The sequence below is a fragment of the Panthera pardus genome, unplaced genomic scaffold (genome assembly GCF_024362965.1).
Source record: "Panthera pardus isolate Hobbes unplaced genomic scaffold, ASM2436296v1 HiC_scaffold_19, whole genome shotgun sequence".
Classification (NCBI taxonomy): domain Eukaryota; kingdom Metazoa; phylum Chordata; class Mammalia; order Carnivora; family Felidae; genus Panthera; species Panthera pardus.
The window spans coordinates 9081951-9101275 of NW_026526754.1; the positions used below are offsets into that span (position 1 = coordinate 9081951).

The window sequence follows — 19325 nt, forward strand, 5'->3', positions numbered from 1 at the left end:
ATGGCAGGAGAATTTGTGAAAAAGAATCCCAGGAATTCAAAGTGAGTAGGCTTTGGAAGGAAGAAGGTGGGTGGATCTGATCTGATCACAGAAATGGTTTTCTTACCAGCAGATTTAGGAGTCAGTGGCTGGCACACAAGTCTTATAAAAGGAATGGTGGAAAATATTAGTAAAAGAGGTTGGGATGGATTGTGGAGAGTCTGGGAGAGTGACATGATGAAAATGACATTACATGTCAGTTGTGATGGCAGCTAAAAAAGAGTAGTTTAGGATAATGCACATCAACCAGGCTGGAACTCCAAAATGCTGGGACATCTAGCTGGGAACAGTTGAGGTGAATTTTGTTTTATAACACATGGGAACGAAAATAGCATAGCTATGTTCTGATCACCAAATAATTTGTTTAAAATTCAGATCTCCTGGGCGCCTGGGTGGCTCAGTCGGTAAAGCTTCCGACTTCAGTTCTGGTGATCCCACGGTTCATGGGTTCGAGCCCCATGCCAGGGTTTGCCCTGACAGCGCTGAGCCTGCTTTGGATTCTGCGTCTTCCTCTGTCTCTCTTCCCCTCCTCCGCTTGTTCCTTCTCTTTTTCTCTCTCTCAAAAATAAACAAACGTTTAAAAAAAAAAAATCAGATCTCCTTTCCCAACTTTAAGATATAATTGATGTATAACAAAGTCAGATTCTCAGTACTGTCAGAAACTTGGGATACGCCATACCCTACCTGTCCATGGCCTTAGGCCAATTATGCCTCCCCCCCCCCCCTTTTTTCTAGCACTGCTGTTATTTATGTTATGATTACTGTGCCAAGCGCTGTAGAGATACACTCCCTCACTTAATCGGCCAAACTTCTCTGCAGGGATGAGGTTATCTTGCTCATTTTATTGGTTAGGAACATGAGACTTAGACGGGCAACAACAGATCAGTCTGAAGACTGCAAACAAAGATGTAGACCCGCCCTGAAATACAGGCCGCGCAAGAGGTGGGGGAAAACAAGCTTCGTGTGACTCAAGAGGTCCACGGCGAAAGGAAGGGAAGGGGAAGGAAACAGGAAAATGGAGACTTTGCCTCCTCTTCCCACACTGTGCAGGCGGCAACGCGGAGTGAAGGTGAAACCTCTCTTGCTTAACACCTGTCTATCCGTCTCCGTTAGGCGTCTTTGCAAAATCTCTGCATGTGATTGGTGAGATTGGAGGGATGGGCGATTCTGATTGGTTAGTCGGACCTCGAACCAGGCCTACGCTCCAAGGATCGGGCGAGGGGTGGGTGGAACTTAAAACTGAATCCGTTGTTTCATTGGTGAAAAGAAAACGAACCAGGAACTATCCGGGAGCATGATTGGCTGTTGCCAGGAGCCCACCGACGGCCCTGGTTACGGAAGCCGGGGAGAGCTGAGCTCAGGGCCAGCCTCGAGGAAGTTAGCTTTGGAAACCGGGTTAGTGGTGGAGAAGAGGTGTCTCAGGCCCAATGGCGACTGTGGAAGCAAGCGGCAACGATGGGAGAGGGCAAGGGGTCGAGACCTCCGTCACCTATTATCGATTGGAGGAGGTGGCGAAGCACAACTCCATGAAGGAGATATGGCTGGTGATCCATGGGCGAGTCTACGATATCACCCGTTTCCTTAACGAGGTGGGGGCCCGGGAGGTGGGGCGCAGGCCCTGGGAACTGCACGGGAGAGGGGCGGTCTGGACTAGAGAAGCAGCAGGGTGGATATGTATGGAGGGAAATGAAGCCTGGCGGAGGGCGATAAGTGGCCACGATTCCCCTAGACGAAAACCGAGGGGTCTTAGATCTGCATGCCAGCGCTAAATTCCGGTCTTCATTAGTATCATGAATTGCATATCATACACTGAGCACTTAACTATGCCCTAGGACAAACTGTTAAGCCATCATTATTCCCATTTTACAGAAAGGGAAACTGAGCCTCCAGACTGAGGGCTCTCAAGGTCACACGCTTAACAGCCTATAACCATTCTAACCTAGGCTTGAAAGGCTCCAAACCTGTGCTATTTCCACTGTGTCTTTCTAACTAATAGCATTTTTGGTTTTTATAAGAAGCTGACATTTTTACCCCCTGATTATGCTGCTTTTATTTTTTTCTAATTTGAGTTAACCCTGAGGCCGGAAGGTCATGAGTTGACTTTTTTGGCCATTGACATCCTCTTTGTTAAATCTTCAAACCTGTTGCAATAGATCTCATTATGCAAGTTCTTGAGACCATGGTGCAACTGAGTGATTTTTTTTTTTTTTTTTTTTTTTTTTTTTTTTTTTTTTTAGTTTAAGGGAATAGGATAGACTTTTAATGTGTCTAAACTAACTTTATTGAGGTGTAATTGACATACAATATGTGCCCATTTAAAATGTACAGTTTGATGAGTTTTGACAAATGCATTCACCCATGTGATCAAAATCCCAATTAAGACAGAGCATTTCCATCATCCTAAAAAGTTCTCTCTTGCTCCTTGGCAGTCATTGCTCCCACCCCAATCCTTGACACTTTGAGGTATTTATATATATACATATTAACATATACATTTTTTTGATGTGTATCATGTTGAGTAATAGATTAATAATCTTGAGGTTAATTCTTTGGAAATTCTTGTGCAGTATAACCTTGTTGTAACTGAGAAAAACTTCATTTCTGTTAGTTGTTTTGTGAAGCAAATATGCTAGTAAAATATATATTTTCTTAATTTGGAGCCTAGGGGAGAAATCACTACATCCTGATTATTTAATTTTTTTTTTTTTAACGTTTATTTATTTTTGAGACAGAGAGAGACAGAGCATGAACGGGGGAGGGTCAGAGAGAGGGAGACACAGAATCCAAAACAGGCTCCAGGCTCTGAGCTGTCAGCACAGTGCCCGATGCAGGGCTTGAACTCCCGGACCGCGAGATCATGACCTGAGCTGAAGTTGGCCGCTTAACCGACTGAGCCACCCAGGTGCCCCTATTTAATTTTTTTTTTTTTTTAATGTTTATTTATATTTGAGAGAGTGGGAGAGAGACAGTGCAAGCAAGGGAGGGGCGGGAGGGGGGGGGGGGGACACAGAATCCAAAGCAGACTCCAGGCTCTGAGCTGACAGTACAGAGCCTGCTGTGGGGCTCGAACCCACAAACTGTGAGAGCATGACATGAGCCACAGTCAGTTGCTTATCTGAGCCACCCAGATGCCCCTAGATCCTGATTTATAAATCTGTAAAAAGTTTTGAAATGTGAAGTTTCCCAAAAGGACGTTGTTTTTAATAAATCTTCTTAATGGCCAGTAAGTTAACATCTTAGAATTTAGTAACTTGTATTTGTATGGGGTATGGCCTTTTATGCTTTTAAAATAGTACTTTAAAAGTACTTTCCCATTACTTCATCCTTGGATGACTAGTTGAGAGTGAGTTGGATGTAGTGATCCTTATGTTAACAGGGTGGGAAACAGGTTCACAGAGATTTTAGTCATACATTTGATTAGTGGCAGAATCTGGTTTAGATAGATCCCTTGATTTCTCTTGTCTACATAGCATTACTTCAAAATTCTGGCCTTAGGTCCTTAGGCATATGCCTCATTGTAAGTTTCAGTTGTGGGTGGTAGCGTGTTAAAGCATAATTCATAACGGTAGGTGATGTTTTTCATTTGTGGTTTCATTTCCCCCAAATTGTCATTTATGTATTATGTATGTAATCTCCACACCCAGCATGGGGCTCAAATGCACCACCCCAAGACCAAGAGTCATGTGCTCCTCTGACTGAGCCAGCCAAGTGCTCCTCTCCCAAATTTCTTCTTGATTGACTTAGAATACATAATGAACTTGAAGAAACATTCAGTGCTTGTAGTGGATGTTAGTTCAAGATTGAACATTAGTTCAACCTTGAGTAGTGGCTGCTGACCGGGTTCCCACATGTTGATGGAGCCAGAAACATCACAGGTGAAGTTTGAGCCACAGATCTTTACCTGCAATTAACTCTTCTTACTTACCTGATCTGTCTTCTCTGTTCCTATTATCTTGCTCATTCCAAGCCTGTTCATTCATTTATTTTCTCATTCAAATATTTATCAGGTGTCTGTTATGTGCCAGATACTGTTGTAGGTGCTGAGGAGACAGCAGTGGATATGCCTATTTATGCCCTCATGCAGATTAGTCGATGGGGAGTGGACAATAAGCAGAGTAAATACAATGTGTGCTGTGTTAGGTAGTGGTAGGTTCTAAGAAGAAAAATAAAGCAGAGAAGAGGACTGTGGATGTATATGGAATGAAGGTGTGAGGGTGAGGGGTTGAAATTTTAGGTATGATGGCCAGAGTTGGTTTTATTAAGAGAGTGACTAGAGTAAAGGCCAGAAGGAAGTTTAAGGGAGCTAGCCATGTGGATATCTGCAGGAAGAGTGGGAGTGGCAGAGGGAGCAAGTTCAAAGGCCTTGAGGTGGGAGTATGTCTAGTGTTGGGAGGACAAGTGAGGGAGGCTGTAGTGGCTGGAGAGTAGTAGGTGAGGTCTGTATGATCAGGTGAGGGCAGATCAAGCACAGCTCTGTAGGCTTCATGAAAGATTTTGACTTTTAGGAGAGGAACTCAAACTGGAGCAGAGGAGTGACATGATGTGACTTCATGGTTTAACAGTATCCCTCTGCAATGTTTAGAAGAGACTGAAGGAGGGCAAAAGCCACATTGAGGAGTCCAGTTAGGAAGGAGGCTATTGTAGTAATTTGGGCGAGGGGTGGTAGCTTGCACCAGGCTGGTGGCAATGGGGGATGGTGAGAAGTATCAGATTCGGGATGTATTTTGATGGTAGAGCCAATAGGATTTGATGATGCAGTGGATTTGAGGAGTGAGAGAAGTCAAAGATGGCACCAAAGTTTTTGGCCTGCAGGTCTGGAAGAATAGGATTGCTGTTAGATGAGGTGGGAGGACCTGTATCGGCTCTCATCCTTCTTATAATTGAAATACTTAGGGGCTTCTCCTTAGAAAGAGGTCCCTAATCTGAATATCCTGTGTCTGTAGGTTGCTTTTTTTTTTTTTAAATGAATATGTTTATAATGTTATTCTGGAGTTTGAATGTGATGATTTAGAATTGGTAATGTAATTGAATTATCCGTCCCCTAACATTAATTTTGCATTTTTGAATTAGTGGTATGGGTTTGACTTACTGAAATCATTAATGAAAACCCAGAACCTTGCAGTAGTACACATCTTTGTCTTTGCGCTGTTTAGTAGTATAGAAAAGTCACAGAAAAATGGTTATACTGTCTTATGACTTGGGCTAGAAAATAACAAAGTACAACTCCCTTCGCAAGGGTCGGTATGATTTTGTGAGCCTTGGTTTCAGTCAGTATTCTAATTTTCGTGCCGTGTATCACAGGTAAGAAAAGTTTGGGCGCCATTGTCTTATGTATAAATAACCATTACTGAAAAGAATAACTTAAAATAACACATTGTGATATTTTGAGGTTTTGTATGTATTTTTTAGTGACCGTGGTCATGAGTGGGAATACTACCTTAGGACTTGCCTACAGATGGGATAGCATTTTACTCGTTCCACAGTGTAGGTGCTGACTGTCAGGTGCTGTGGTACTAGGTCCTGGTGGCATATAAAAGTAAACATGGTTCTGTCCTCTTGAAGCTCCTCTTCCACGGGAGACAAAACCAAAGGAGACAAAGGTTCAATGATGGTGTTTTCTTTGAAGGAAACCAAATAGGAGTTGAGAAAGAAAATTGGGGGTGGTGGGGAGATGTACTTTAATAAGAGCTTTCTGGAAAGCTTCTGTGAGGTAACTTCTGTGAGGTAACTGAGCTGAGGAGAAGGAACTAGTTGGGAAGACTAGAGAAAAGAGCATTCCCACAGTATTTGCAGAGGCAAGTGAGAGTTTGGTCCGTCAGGGGGACCGAAAGCAGCTGTGGCCATTGGGGTAGTGAATGAAGGGCAAGAACGGCCAGAGAGGTGGGTGGGAGCCGGGCCAGGCAGGGTAGGTAGAATTTGATCCTAAATGTATTGGAAAACCACTGAAGCCTTTTAAGATGGGGGTGACATTAAAGCACTTTCTTTTTCTTTTTCTTTTACTATAATTTATTGTCAAACTGGCTTATATACAACACCCAGTGCTCATCCCAACAAGAAAGCACTTTATTTTTCAAGTAGATTATTTTGGCCAAGAAGTCAAGAAAAGGTTGGAGGGAAAAGCAACACAGAATGGAAGAAAGTAAAACTTTCAATTCCAAGAATTTGTTTGAATTGTTCTACATCTTCTGTGCATATACCAATATATACAAATATGTACAAATAAATAGGGAAATAGAATTATAGTTTGAGACGCATGCTCCAACGGAGCCAGCTGGATGCCCCAATCATAGTATTCTTTAACGAAATTATAGTATCTATTAATTGATCTGGGTTTTTTTGTGTGTGTGGTTTTTTTACATTTATTTATTTTTGAGAGACAGAGTGAGTTGGGGAGGGGCAGAGAGAGGAGACACAGAATCTGAAGGAGGCTCCAGGCTCTGAGCTGTCAGCACAGAGCCCAACACAGAGCTCAAACCCACGAACCTTGAGATCATGACCCGAACTGAAGTCAGACGCTCAACCGAATGAGCCACCCGGGGCACCCCTGATCTGTGTAGGCCTATTACATTAGGATTTGCCCCAGGCTGCTGAGTATGGAATTAGGTCTGTTTTATGCTACCTTCTTTCACATTTTAGATCTAATTTGGAATGATTGGGAATGTGATGAAGTTTAGAGCAGGTACCTTTTTCTGGTGCCCAGGTAATTTTTTTTTTAAATAGGGTATACAGGTACACTGTGAAAAAAGCCTTCTTTCCATCTGCCCAGTTCTACTGCCTCTTAAATTTAACTACCGTTGTTTGAGTATCCTTCCAGAGTTTTGTTTTGCATATACAAGCAAAAGTAAATGTGGTCACTCCCACTCTTTTTACCCCAAAGCTAACATAACATCCTCATTGATCTGTGCTTTGCCTTTCTCACTTAAGTGTAAATCTTCAGAATCTTTACATATCCCTTCCTGGAATACTTCCCTATTTATAGAATTTGTTGTATGGACTAGAATTTGTTTAAGCAGTCTCCTATTGATAAACATTTGGGTTATTAATATTTTTCTAGGTTTTTTTTTTCCCCTCTCCTAAGGGAAGGAGATCGAATGTACATAGAATAAAATTACAGAATATAGGGGCTTCTGGGTGGCTCAGTCGTTTAAACATCCAACTTTGGTTCAGGTCATGATCTCACGGCTTGTGAGTTCAAGCCCTGCGTCGGGCTCTGTGCTGACAGCTCAGAGCTTGGAGCCTGTTTTGGATTCTGTGTCCTTCTCTCCCTCTGCCCCTCCCTGCTCATCCTCTCTCTCTCTCCCGCTCTCTCCCTCTCTCCCTCTCTCCCTCTCTCTCAAGAATGAATAACCATTATAAAAAATGTACAGATTTTATATGTAGAGTTCAGTGAGTTTTGACAAATGTCTCACCTGTGAAATCACCATCACAGTATATAGAATGTATCTGTCACTCTGTTCTTGTACAACCATTGATTTGATTTCTAACATTCTAGAACAGCGGTATCACTTTTTTGTGTCTAGTGTCTTTAGCTTCACATATCTGTGTTTTTCTTCTGTATCAGCAGTTCCTATTTATTGCTTTTTATCTTATTTTAATTTTATGTGTTCATTTCATTGTATGATTGTACTGAAATTTATCTGTTCACCTGTTGATTGAAATTTGGGTTGTTTCCATTTTTTGGCTATTGTGAATAAAACTGCTGTGAGAGTTCATGTACCAGGCTTTGTGTGGACACGTATTTTCTTTCCTCTTGGTTAAATAAAAAGTGAGATTGCTGGGTCATACTTTTTTTTTTTTTTTTTAACTTTTTAAGCAACGTCAGGCCTTTTCTCAAACTGTCTATATCACTTTATATTCCCACCAGCAATGTATGAATTTTCCAGTTTCTCCACACCCTCATTGACACATGGTATTTGTCATTTTACTTTAACCATTCTAATGGGTGTGTGCTAGTATAGAATTTGTGGTTTTAACTTACATTTCCTTGATGACTAATGATGTTGAGTGTCATCAGGGTGTGATTGGCCATTTGTATGGGTTTTTGTAAGGTGTCTGTTCAATCTTGCCTATTTATAATTGGATTGTTTTCTTATTGACTTAAAAACATTCTTCATACATTCTGGATGCAAGTCCTTTCAGATACAGTTGACCTTTGAATAACGGATTTGAATTGCATGGGTCCATTTACACATGGTTGTTTTTTTTTTTTTTATATAGTAATTTCTCTTATGATCTTTTTTTTTTTTTTTTTGAAGTAGGCTGCATGCCCAGTGTGGGTCTTGAACTCATGACCCTGAGATCAAGAGTCACAAGCTCTACTGAGTGAGCCAGCCAGGCACCCCATGATCTTCTTAATACACTTTCTTTTCTCTAGTTTGTGTTATTGTAAGAACACAGTGTATAATACATATAACATACAGATTATGTGTTAATTGACTATCTTATTGGTAAAGCTTCTGGTGAACAGTAGGCTATTAGTAGTTAAGTATTTGGAGAGTCCAAAATTATATACAGATTTTCAGCTGTGTGGGGGATGGGTTTGACAGCACCCCAACCCCCACATCGTGTAAGGGTTAACCTTATACGTATCATGACTTTTTTCTCCCCATCTGTATTTTGCCTTTTCATTTTCATAACAGTGTTTTTTTGTTTTTTGTTTTTTTAAAGGAAATTTTGTTCTTTGTGTGTATGAAATATAATTGTAATGTCTGGATGCTGGCTTTGGGGGCCAAGTGTTTGGTTCAGTTTTGTGCTTTACCTAATAGTTGTGTAACTGTGGGCAAATAGCTCTGCAAAGGCCCTTTCCCATCTGTAAAATAGAGATAACAGTACCTACTCCACAGAATTAGGACAATTAATACAGGTAATGCATATGAAGACTTATAAAGAGCTGAATGTTAAGGACCATTGGTTGGTTGATTGAGGTTATTTTTATTAATAGTAAACTTATTTAAAAAAATAATAAAATGTATTTGTTCCTTGTAGCATCTTTTGGGTGCTAAGTGGCAGATGCTCTGAAGATGTAAAGGTGAATTAGATGTCTTGGACCTGGGGGCACCTGGTTGAGTCGGTCGGTTGAACGTCTGACTCTTGATTTTGGCTCAGGTCATGATCTCATAGTTCGTGGGTTTGAGCCCCATGACAACGGGCTTCGCAGTGATGGGCGGAGCCTGCTTGGGTTTTTCTCTCACTCTGTGTCTCTGTCTCTCTCTCTTCCTCTCTCTCTCTCTCTCTCTCTCTCTCTCTCTCGGTGTCTCTCTCTCAAAATAAATAAACTTAAAAAAAATGATGTCTTGGACTTGTAAGGGAGAATGAGATCTGTGCACAGGTAATTGTCACACAAGGTAGAGAGTAATCTTGCCTTAAAGACTGAGAATGCAGACTTGGTTTGATAGCAGGGTACTGAGGGTACCCCTGAAAGCTTCAGAGCCTGACTAATACCAGTTCTTACCAGAATTGGTTAAAAGAAAGTACAATTTGGTTGTCCTCTAACTTACGAAATGAACAAATCTATAGGAAGAAGACTTTTCTTTCCGTGAATAGTTTCAAGTGGTTAGTCCTAGGGAAAGCTAGAAATCAAATGAGGCAGAATTTAATCTCTAACACTGTCCAGGTGAGATGCCCTGGATGAACAAATGGACTTTCATTTATTCGTTTGCTTGTGGGCATGGGTGTGGCATACATGCCCGAGAGGAAAAGAGGGGGAGAGGGGAAATGGGAGGGAAGGAGGACAGAGTGAGGGCTCTCTAGATCTCACTGTGTTCCAGGCATCCAATGTTCTAGAATACAGCCATGAAAAAGACAACCATGGTCCCTTTTCTTTTTTTTTTTATTAAAAACATTTTTTTAATTTTTATTTATTTTTGAGAGAGAGACAGAGTGTGAGCAGGGGAGGAGCAGAGAGAGAGGGAGACACAGAGTCCGAAGCAGGCTCCAGGCCCTGAGCTGTCAGCACGGAGCCCGATGCACGGACATGGGGCTCGAACTCACAAACCGTGAGATCATGACCTGAGCTGAAGTCAGATGCTGAACCGACTGAGCCACCCAGGCGCCCCACCATGGTTCTTTTTCTTATGGAGATTATAGTCTAACAGATGAACAAAGACATCAAATAAATAATTGCAATCGTAATAAATGAATATTATGAAGATACCTAAGGAATTTTGAGAATCTGTAGCAGTGAGATTTATTCTAGCATGGATAAGTTATGTTTGGATCTGCAGACCTGAAATTTGGACCCTGGGTAGTGGTGACTGCCAGGGTTACACCCTTTCTGGCAACCATCAAGTTAGTCTCTCCTGGATGGCACCTCTGCCTTACTAGGTTCTTTCTAATCCAAATGCTGTGGACCCGCACCATTTCCCCCTGTTCACCGTTCAGGTCTATCCTGTTTCTCTGCACTGTTAGATTGTTGTTTAGAAAGTGGTTATTGTCCTCTCCAAAATCTCAGCCTCCACATCTTATTTTGATCTTATCACCTGGCCTAATTTTGCAGCTTCTGAAATCTTAATGCTTCTGGTCAGGTGGTCCTTAGCATATCCCTATTGTTACATTTTTATGACATCATTAAGGGATTTCCACTCACAGAGAATTTGTGTAATTTCTTCCCATCATGATTTTTATTCCATTACTGTCATTACTCCCGTTCTCTTCTTTTCTACCATCTGTCCTCCATCCTTTGCATAGAATTAGTAATCCGGAAGTGCATTTTCTTTACTTTTTTATTTTTTAAAAGTTTATTGGGGCGCCTGGGTGGCTCAGTCGGTTGAGTGTCCAACTTCGGCTCAGGTCATGATCTCATGGTTCATGGTTTCAAGCCCTGCGTCGGGCTCTGTGCTGACAACTCAGAGCCTGGAGCCTGCTTCAGATTCTGTGTCTCCCTCTCTCTCTGCCCCTCCCCCTCTTGCACTCTGTCTCTCTCTTTCAAAAAAATAAATAAACATTAAAAAAGAATTTTTTTTAAGTTTATTTACTTTGAGAGAGAGAGAGAGAGAGACAGAGACAGAGACAGCATGAGTAGGGGAGGGGCAGAGAGAGAGGGAGAGAGTGAGAGAATCCCATCCAGGCTCTGCACTGTCAGCACAGAGCCCAGCGCAGGGCTTGAACCCATGAGAACGCGAGATAATGACCTGAGCTGAAACCAAAGGTCGGACACTTAACTGACTGAGCCACCCAGGTGCCCTAGAAGTGCATTTTCTGTTAGTAATTCGTTCTCTCTCTTTCGTGTATTACAACATAAATTTTCTGTCCTCTTTTCAGTAATACATAGGAAATGAACTTAAGGAAGATTCTTTAGACAAATGAACTGACTAAAATCCTTCACCAGAGGACTTCACAAAATTTCCTTTGTATCTTTGAAGTATTTCACTTGATTATTGCTGGATTGAGAGAGAAATGAATGGATCCCAGTCATTGTTTCATCCCTTTTGAAAGTTTGTGATCTTCATTGCTGTGTAGTATATTTAAAAAATTTTATTTGTAACCATGTGTAATTGCTTACATAATAAAAGCTGGGACAAGATCCATTAGTGTGAAAACTACAAAGGCTATCCAAGTCAAAATAATTTTTTGTAAATTCATATGAGATTCAAAAGTAAAGCAGGTCCTGGAAAAAAGGGGAAATATGTACTGCCTTACGTTAGCTACGCTGAATAAAAATAGGGAGAAACTTATGATTGTCCAATAGATTTCAATAGTGTAGGCCACCAATCTAGATTATTCAAGTTAACCCTGGAACTCTTGGTTTCACTTGTTTTGTTTTGCTGTGATTCAGATGAAAGTAAATTTTTGGCTGATATTAATTATAGGTATGTAAACCTAGCTTTATTATTTTTTTATTGTGCCAAAATATATAGCACATAACATTTGCCATTTAACCATTTTCGTTGTACGATTCAGTGGCATTAATTTCATTCACAGTGTTGTGCAACTAACGCCGATATCGGTTTCTAAAACTTTTCATCACCCCAAGCAGAACCCTGTAACCATTAGGCAGTAACTACCACCTCTTCACTCTTCCTCTGATAACTTTTAATCTGCTTTGTCTCTCTGGAATTGCTTAATTCTAGGTACTTTACATAAATAGAATCATACAATATTTGTCCTTTGGTGTCTGGATCCTTTCCACTTAACATAATGTTGGTTTTTAAAATTTTTCTTGTGGTAAAATCTACATAACATAAAACTGATTATTTTAACCATATTTAACTGTACACTTCAGTGACATTAAGTACATTCACACTGTTAGATGATTATCATCGCTACTTATTTTCAGAACTTTTTCATCAGCCTGATCTCAAACTTTACCCATTAAACAATAACTCCATTGCCCCTGTTAATCACTGTTGTATTTTCTGTCTCTATGAATTTGACTATTCTAGGCAGCACATATAAATTGAATAATTCTACATCTGCCCTTTTGTATCTGGCTTGTTTCAGTTAGTATAATGTCTTAAAGGTTCATCCGTGTTGTAGCATATATCAGAATTTCCTTCCTTTTAAGGCCGAATAATACTCTCTTATATGTATATACCACATTTTGTTTGTCCATTCAACCATTCATCCGTGGACACTTGGACTGTTTCCATCTTTTGTCTATTTGTGAACAATATTGCAGTGAACATTGACATACAAGTGTCTGAGTCCTTATTTTCAGTGCATATGGTTATATACCAGGAGTGGAATTGCTCAGTCATATGTCAATTCTGTGCTTTTTATGGAAACTCCAAACCGTTTTCCACAGCAGCGTTTTACATTTCCATCAGCAGTAGAACCAGTAAGTTCTAGTTTCTCCATATTGTCTTCAGCACTTACTATTTTTTTCTATTACAGCCATTCTAGCCAGGTGTAAAGTGGTATCTCATTGTGGTCTGATTTGCATTTCCCTAAAGACTAATGATGTTGAGCGTCTTTTCATGTGCTTACTGGTCCTCTGTATCTTCTTTGAAGAAAAACCTAATCAGACTCTGCCCATTTTTAATTGAATTGTTTGTCTTTTTGCTCTTAAGTTGGATTTCTTTCTGTATTCTGGACATCAATCCTTTGTTAGATATTTGATTTGCAAATATTTTCTCCCATTCCATAGCTTGTCATTTCACTATATTGATAATGTCTTTGATGTATGAAAGTTTTTAATTTTGAGAGAGTTAAGTCCCTCCTCATCAGATCATCAGTAATTTTTTTTTAATTTTTTTTTTTAACGTTTATTTATTTTTGAGACAGAGAGAGGCAGAGCATGAATGGGGGAGGGACAGAGAGAGAGGGAGACACAGAATCGGAAGCTCGGAAGCAGGCTCCGGGCTCTGAGCCATCAGCCCAGAGCCCGATGCGGGGCTCAAACTCAAAGACCACGAGATCGTGACCTGAGCTGAAGTCGGACGCTTAACCGACTGAGCCACCCAGGTGCCCCATCAGTAATTACTTTAAATGTAAATGGATTAACTTTTTAAATCAAAAGACAAGGATTGGCAGAATGGATAAAAATACAAGATCCAAAAATATGCTGTCTATAGGAGACTCACTTTATTATTTATTTATTTACTTACTTACTTACTTACTTACTTACTTACTTACAGGAGACTGACTTTAGATCTAGACACGAATAGGTTGAAAGTGAAAGGATGGAAAAAGATACTCCATGAAAATACTAACCAAAAGAGAGAGGTGGCTACATATTAATATCAGAAGAAAGAGACATTTTAAATCAAATAAAGATTGTTAATGTGCATAGAGTTTTTGTTTTACAAGATGTAAAGAATTCCGGAGATGGATATTGCTGGTGGTTGCACCATTTTACTTTCCTGAGAATCCACAAGTATTCCTATATCTCGACATCCTTGTCAGCATTTGTTATTTTCTGGGTTTTCTGGGTTTCACCCGATGGTGGTGTGTTTTGGTTGTTTTGTTTGTGTGTTTTTATAATAGCCTAGTGTGTGTGAGGTAGGATCTTATTGTGGTTTTAATTTGCATTTCCCCAGTGATTACTCATATTCACCATCTTTTCATATACTTGCTGCCCATCTGGAGATTATCTTCAGATAAATGTCTACTTAAGTCCATTGCTTGTTTTATAATCAGGTTATTTGATGTTTTTGTTGAATTTTAGGAGTTCTTTATATATTCTGGATATTAACCCTTGTGATTTACATATCTTTTCTCCCAGTCATTACGTTGGTGAAAGTGAAAACTTTGGTGATCGTGTTCTTCAGTGCATAAAAGTTTTTAAATTTGATGTAGTCCCATTTGTCAATTTTTGCTTTTGTTGCCTATGCTTTTGATGTCATATCCAAGAAAGCATTATCAAAGCAGTGTCCTAAAGCTTTTCGTCTATATTTTCTTCTAGGAGTTTTATAGTTTTGGGTCTTTTGTTTAGGTCTTTAGTCCATTTGAGTTAATTTTTGTCCATGATGTAAGATAAGAGTACTTTTTCATTCTTTTGTGTGTGTGGATATCCAGTTTTCCCAGCATTATTTGTTGAAGAGAGTGCCCCTTCCCTATTGTGAGTGGTATTGCATCGCTTATTGAAGATCATTTGACTACATATGCAAGGGTAGTTGTGTATATGATATTTTGGAGCTTATTTTCCCACTAGTTGTATATTCCTAAGTTTTAGCCATATGGTGTCACTCTAGTAAGTGAACATATTTGGATAACCACCATCTAGAACTGTATAGCATGCTAGAACCTCTCCTTGTGCCTCCTAATCACTGTTTTCTTCATCATCCCCAGAGGTACATGTTCTGTTGACTTTAAGATTATAGATTTGTTCTGTTTCTGAGCTTCCTACAAATGAGAGTGTCACAGTTTATATTGTTTTATGTTTGGTGTCTTTTATTCCCTGTCTATATTCTTTCATGTTGTGGATATTGCAGTGGTTTGTTCTTTTTCATTGCTGATTAGGATTCTACTGTAGAATTATACCTTTATTTATTCCTACTGTGCTTATGGGCATTGGGTTTTCAAGTTCAGGGTCATAACAAATAATGCACCTGTGATCATTTGTGTGTGTGTGTATGAGTTCATGTATGTATACACATTTCTTTTGGGTGTATAATTAGGGAATTCAACTTGATTTTTTAATAGAAAATATTTTTGAAATAATTATAGATTCATATGTACTTATAAAAAATAATAGGGGCACCTGGGTGGCTCAGTCAGTTAAGCATCCAACTTCGGCTCAGGTCGTGATCTCATGGTCTATGGGTTCAAGCCCCACATCGGGCTCTGCGCTCTCAGCACAGAGCCTACTTCAAATCCTGTCTCTCTCTCTCTGCTCCTCCCCTACTTGTGCGTGCTCTCTGTCTCTGTCTCTCTCTCAAAGATAAATAAACATTTAAAAAGATAGATCCCTATACCTTTTACCCATTTTCTCCAATGGTAACATTTTGTAAAACTGTAGTACAGTATCACAACTAGCATATTGACATTAATTGGATCCACAGATTTTATTCTGACCTCCCCTGTTTTACTTCTATAAAATTGATTTGTCTTTTAATTTTTTTTTAATATTTATTTATTTTTGAGAGAGAGAGAGAGAGGGACAGAGTCTGAGTTGGGGAGAGGGGTCGGCGGGTGGGCGGGGAGGGGGGAGGGGGGGACACAGAATGTGAAGCAGACTCCAGGCTCTGAGTTGTCAGCACAGAACCCGATGCAGGACTCGAACTCATGGACTGTGAAAACATGACCTGAGCCAAAGTCAGATGCTTAATGGACTGAGCCACCCAGGAGCCCCTGATTTGTCTTTTAAAGAGAAAACAAAGTGGTTTAATTTATAGAGTAAAAAATAATTCACTTTTAATTACAGTACTCAACATGCAAATTACATTTACCTGTTGATACAGAAATGGCAGCTTGCCACTTTCCTAGGACATTTAATCCAGGCAGTTATTCCTGGACATCCTTTCTCTTTGTATCTGCCAACATTTACCCTCTCTACCTTCTTATAATGATATGTAAACTCTTAGCCAGATAACTGGGTCTTAAGTTCAGTTGACTTACCAGACATTGACTTTTTTTCAGTTGATTTGATCTATTCTGAACTCCACATGAAGAATATCCCATTATTTAACCTATAGATGATCATTCCTGAAGGCACTTGAGAATCCATCAGTACCCCAGGGTCACCAATTTTCCCTGGACTGTATGAAGAGACATAGGAGGTTTGTTAAGTATGTCCCTGCCCTGAATATTCACTCTGAAAAAGAATTTGTTTGGATAAAGTTTTAATACATTTGCTCTTTATGTGATTCTGTAGGCTCACGGTGAACAATATAGAGATACTTGTTTTGTTCATACATAGTTTCTAAATTTTCATTAATGAAAATGATTACGTTTGTGAAGGAAGTTATTAAAATACTAGTGCATAAATTAGATGTAAAAATTCAGGATATTTGGATCCCAAGGAAACAGGAGTTTACTGTGGTTTATATATCAGGCTGATTGTACGTGATAATTATTATAATTGGCAATGTTTCTTCCAAAGATTGAATTTTTGCTAAGTTTTTTGTATATTATCACTAGCTTGGATTTCTCCTTTCTCTGCCTTTCCTTTCTGTTATCACCAGAAGGGATTTTTTAAACATCTTAAAAATAATTCTTTCACTGTAAGTCACCCAGAATACAGTCATTTCCTCTAGTTTCAAACATAAAGGGAACCTGGCTCAGACAAGAATGATCCTTGCTGCACGTCCACTAGCTCATTGTGTTCTCCTTTTTATTCTGAGAGGCCCCAGCTCAGTTTACAAGGTTAAGGGCTACAGTGTGTGTTCACAACAGAGCTAATCCTGCTTCAATAAATACAGATGTACAATTCTTTTTTGGACATGCCTTCAAAGTGGAGATCTTTGGCCGTGAGCTCCTCTTTGACATCATCTAGTGCCCACTGGTGATCCATTAGCTCCAAAACTTTCCACTTTGCTTTGAAAGCTTTGTTGCTGTCTGTGGGCATGGCCGTGGCTGCTCTAGTCATTTGTGCCTGCATTCTTCTTCTTCTCTTTCTCCTTCTCCTTCTTCTTTTTTTTTATTATTAGTGGTAACACGTAATCAGTTTATTATTGTTACTTATTTGTGCCTGTATTATTTTTGATTGGTCATTGGCATTATCTTGGCCCAGAAGGAGAGAGTAAATGCTCTAAAACCCAAATGCTTAGTAGAAGCACCAGGATGTGGAATTCACCAGGATGCAGATAATGTGAGTAGTTCAGTTCTTTACTGTAGCATAGGCTTAAAACAGGATCAGTGGACAGGGAGCCTGGGTGGTTCAGTTGGTTAAGCGTCCAACTTCACCTCAGGTCATGATCTCACAGTTCATGAGTTTGAGCCCTGCATCAGGCTTTGTGCTGACAGCTCAGAACCTGGAGCCTGCTTTGGATTCTGTGTCTCCCTCTCTCTCTCCCCGTCCCCTGCTCACGCTTTATCTCTCTCTCTCTCAAAAAAACACAAGGTCAGTGGAAATAGGTCTGTGGTTGTAACAAAGCCTAAGCATGTCTGTCATGTTTATCCATTCACCACTAAGAATCATTGGGAGAACATTTGTTAAATTCCCTTTGACCATGTTTGTGAGCATAGTGGGATCATTCATAGGAGAAGGTAGTACTATTTTCCCTTTAGTTTTTTTGAAAAATCCTTACTCTGGGTGGTTAGAAGTAGTATTTTCATGTCAGAAGGACTGTTTGGGAATATAATTTTCATCTCTGAGGATTATGCTTTGAATTAGGACTTCAGCTGTCAAATACTTGGTCCTGGGTGAGCTTCTTTTTTTTGTTTTTATTCTTTTATTAAGAAAATTTTTTTAATGTTTTTTTTTGTTGTTTTTTTTTTTTTAGAGAAAGACAAGAGTACTAGTGAGAGATGGGCAGAGAGAGAGGGATACACAGAATCCGAAACAGGCTCCAGGCTCCTAGCTGTCAGCACAGAGCCTGATGTGGGTCTTGAACTCACAAACTGTGAGATCATGATCTGAGCTGAAGTTGGATGCTTAACCGACTGAGTCACCCAGGTGCCCCTCTCATTTTTAAAAACAATTTTTTTAATGTTTTTATTTATTTTTGAGAGAGAATGAGACAGAGTACTAGTGAGGGATGGGCGGAGAGAGAGGGAGATGCACAATCTGAAGCAGGCCCCAGGCTCCTAGCTGTCAGCACAGAGCCTGGTGGAGGGCTCGAACTCTTCTGGGTGAGCTTCTTGTCACTTTGGGGCTGGATGGACACATAGTGGTGGATCATGGCCACAGGGAGGGTGATGATGAACATGGGTAGGACCACCCAGAGCCATCCAGAGCCGTGGTGCCCGCCATCTTTTGGTTGGTTGGTTTGTTTGTTTGTTTTTAAGATACCATAAGATACTATTTTTAAGTAATCTCCACACCCAACATGGGGCTTGAACTCAGAGATCAAGAGTCTCATACTCTACCAACTGAGCCAGCTGGGTGTCTCTCCTGCCATCTTTATTGAGAGCCAGTCTGGTTGGGGTTGCAGGCCAGACCCCGAACCTGCACGTTACCTTGGTTCAGGACTTGCCTGGGTTGTGCTGTGACCCCAGACCTAGTGCACTGCCTCCAGCTGGCCTGCCATTTGATTTTAAATATTATCTGAAGTTTATAGAGTTCTAAAACAGTAACAAAGGTTCCTTGAAATCTTTTGCTTGTTCTAAACCATGTGTATTAAGACCACATATTGGAGTGAGAGGCACTAAACCTAGGGTTGTTTTTTGTTTGTATGTTTGTTGTTGTTTACCTCTCCAACCTTCCTTGCCTCCATGAAAGAAAGGTTATAAGACAGTATCTACTGGATGAATTTATCTTTATCACTGCCTACTGTATCAAATAAGTACTCAGTAAAAATTGTAGTGTAGTGATTAAAATGATCGAATATACAGGAGAGGGGCGCCTGAGTGCTTCAGTCAGTTAAGCATCTGACTTCAGCTCAGGTCGTGATCTCACGGTTCGTGAGTTCGAGTCCCGCGTCCAGCTCTGGGCCGACAGCTCAGAGCCTGGAGCCCACTTCAGATTCGGTGTCTTCCTGTGTCTGCCCCTCCGCTGCTTGCACTCTGTCTCTTGCATTGTCTCAAAAAATAAACGAACATTTAAAAAATTAAAATAAAAAAAAAAAGAATATACAGGAGAAACAATGGATATGTATTATATATACATATTTAACTGTGGCACTTTTTCTTATTTATTTATAAGTGATGAGAGATTGGTGAAAGTGAAGACTTTGTCACTCTAGAAAGAGCTGTGCAGAAAGCTGTGTAGGAATTCACAAATTCAACCACTTCCTGAAATATCTCAA

The 19325-nt window shown here is 40.1% G+C and overlaps 1 protein-coding gene across 1 annotated transcript in view; it reads left to right on the forward strand.

The window, feature by feature from the left end:
- The first annotated feature begins 1364 nt into the window (after positions 1-1364).
- The window catches only part of LOC109270707 (cytochrome b5 type B), a 37382-nt gene continuing 19421 nt past the window's right edge, over positions 1365-19325 (forward strand). The window contains exon 1 of the mRNA XM_019455432.2: positions 1365-1628. Coding sequence (XP_019310977.1) covers positions 1467-1628 — 162 coding nt within the window. The 5' untranslated portion in view covers positions 1365-1466. The remainder of the gene's footprint in view (positions 1629-19325) is intronic.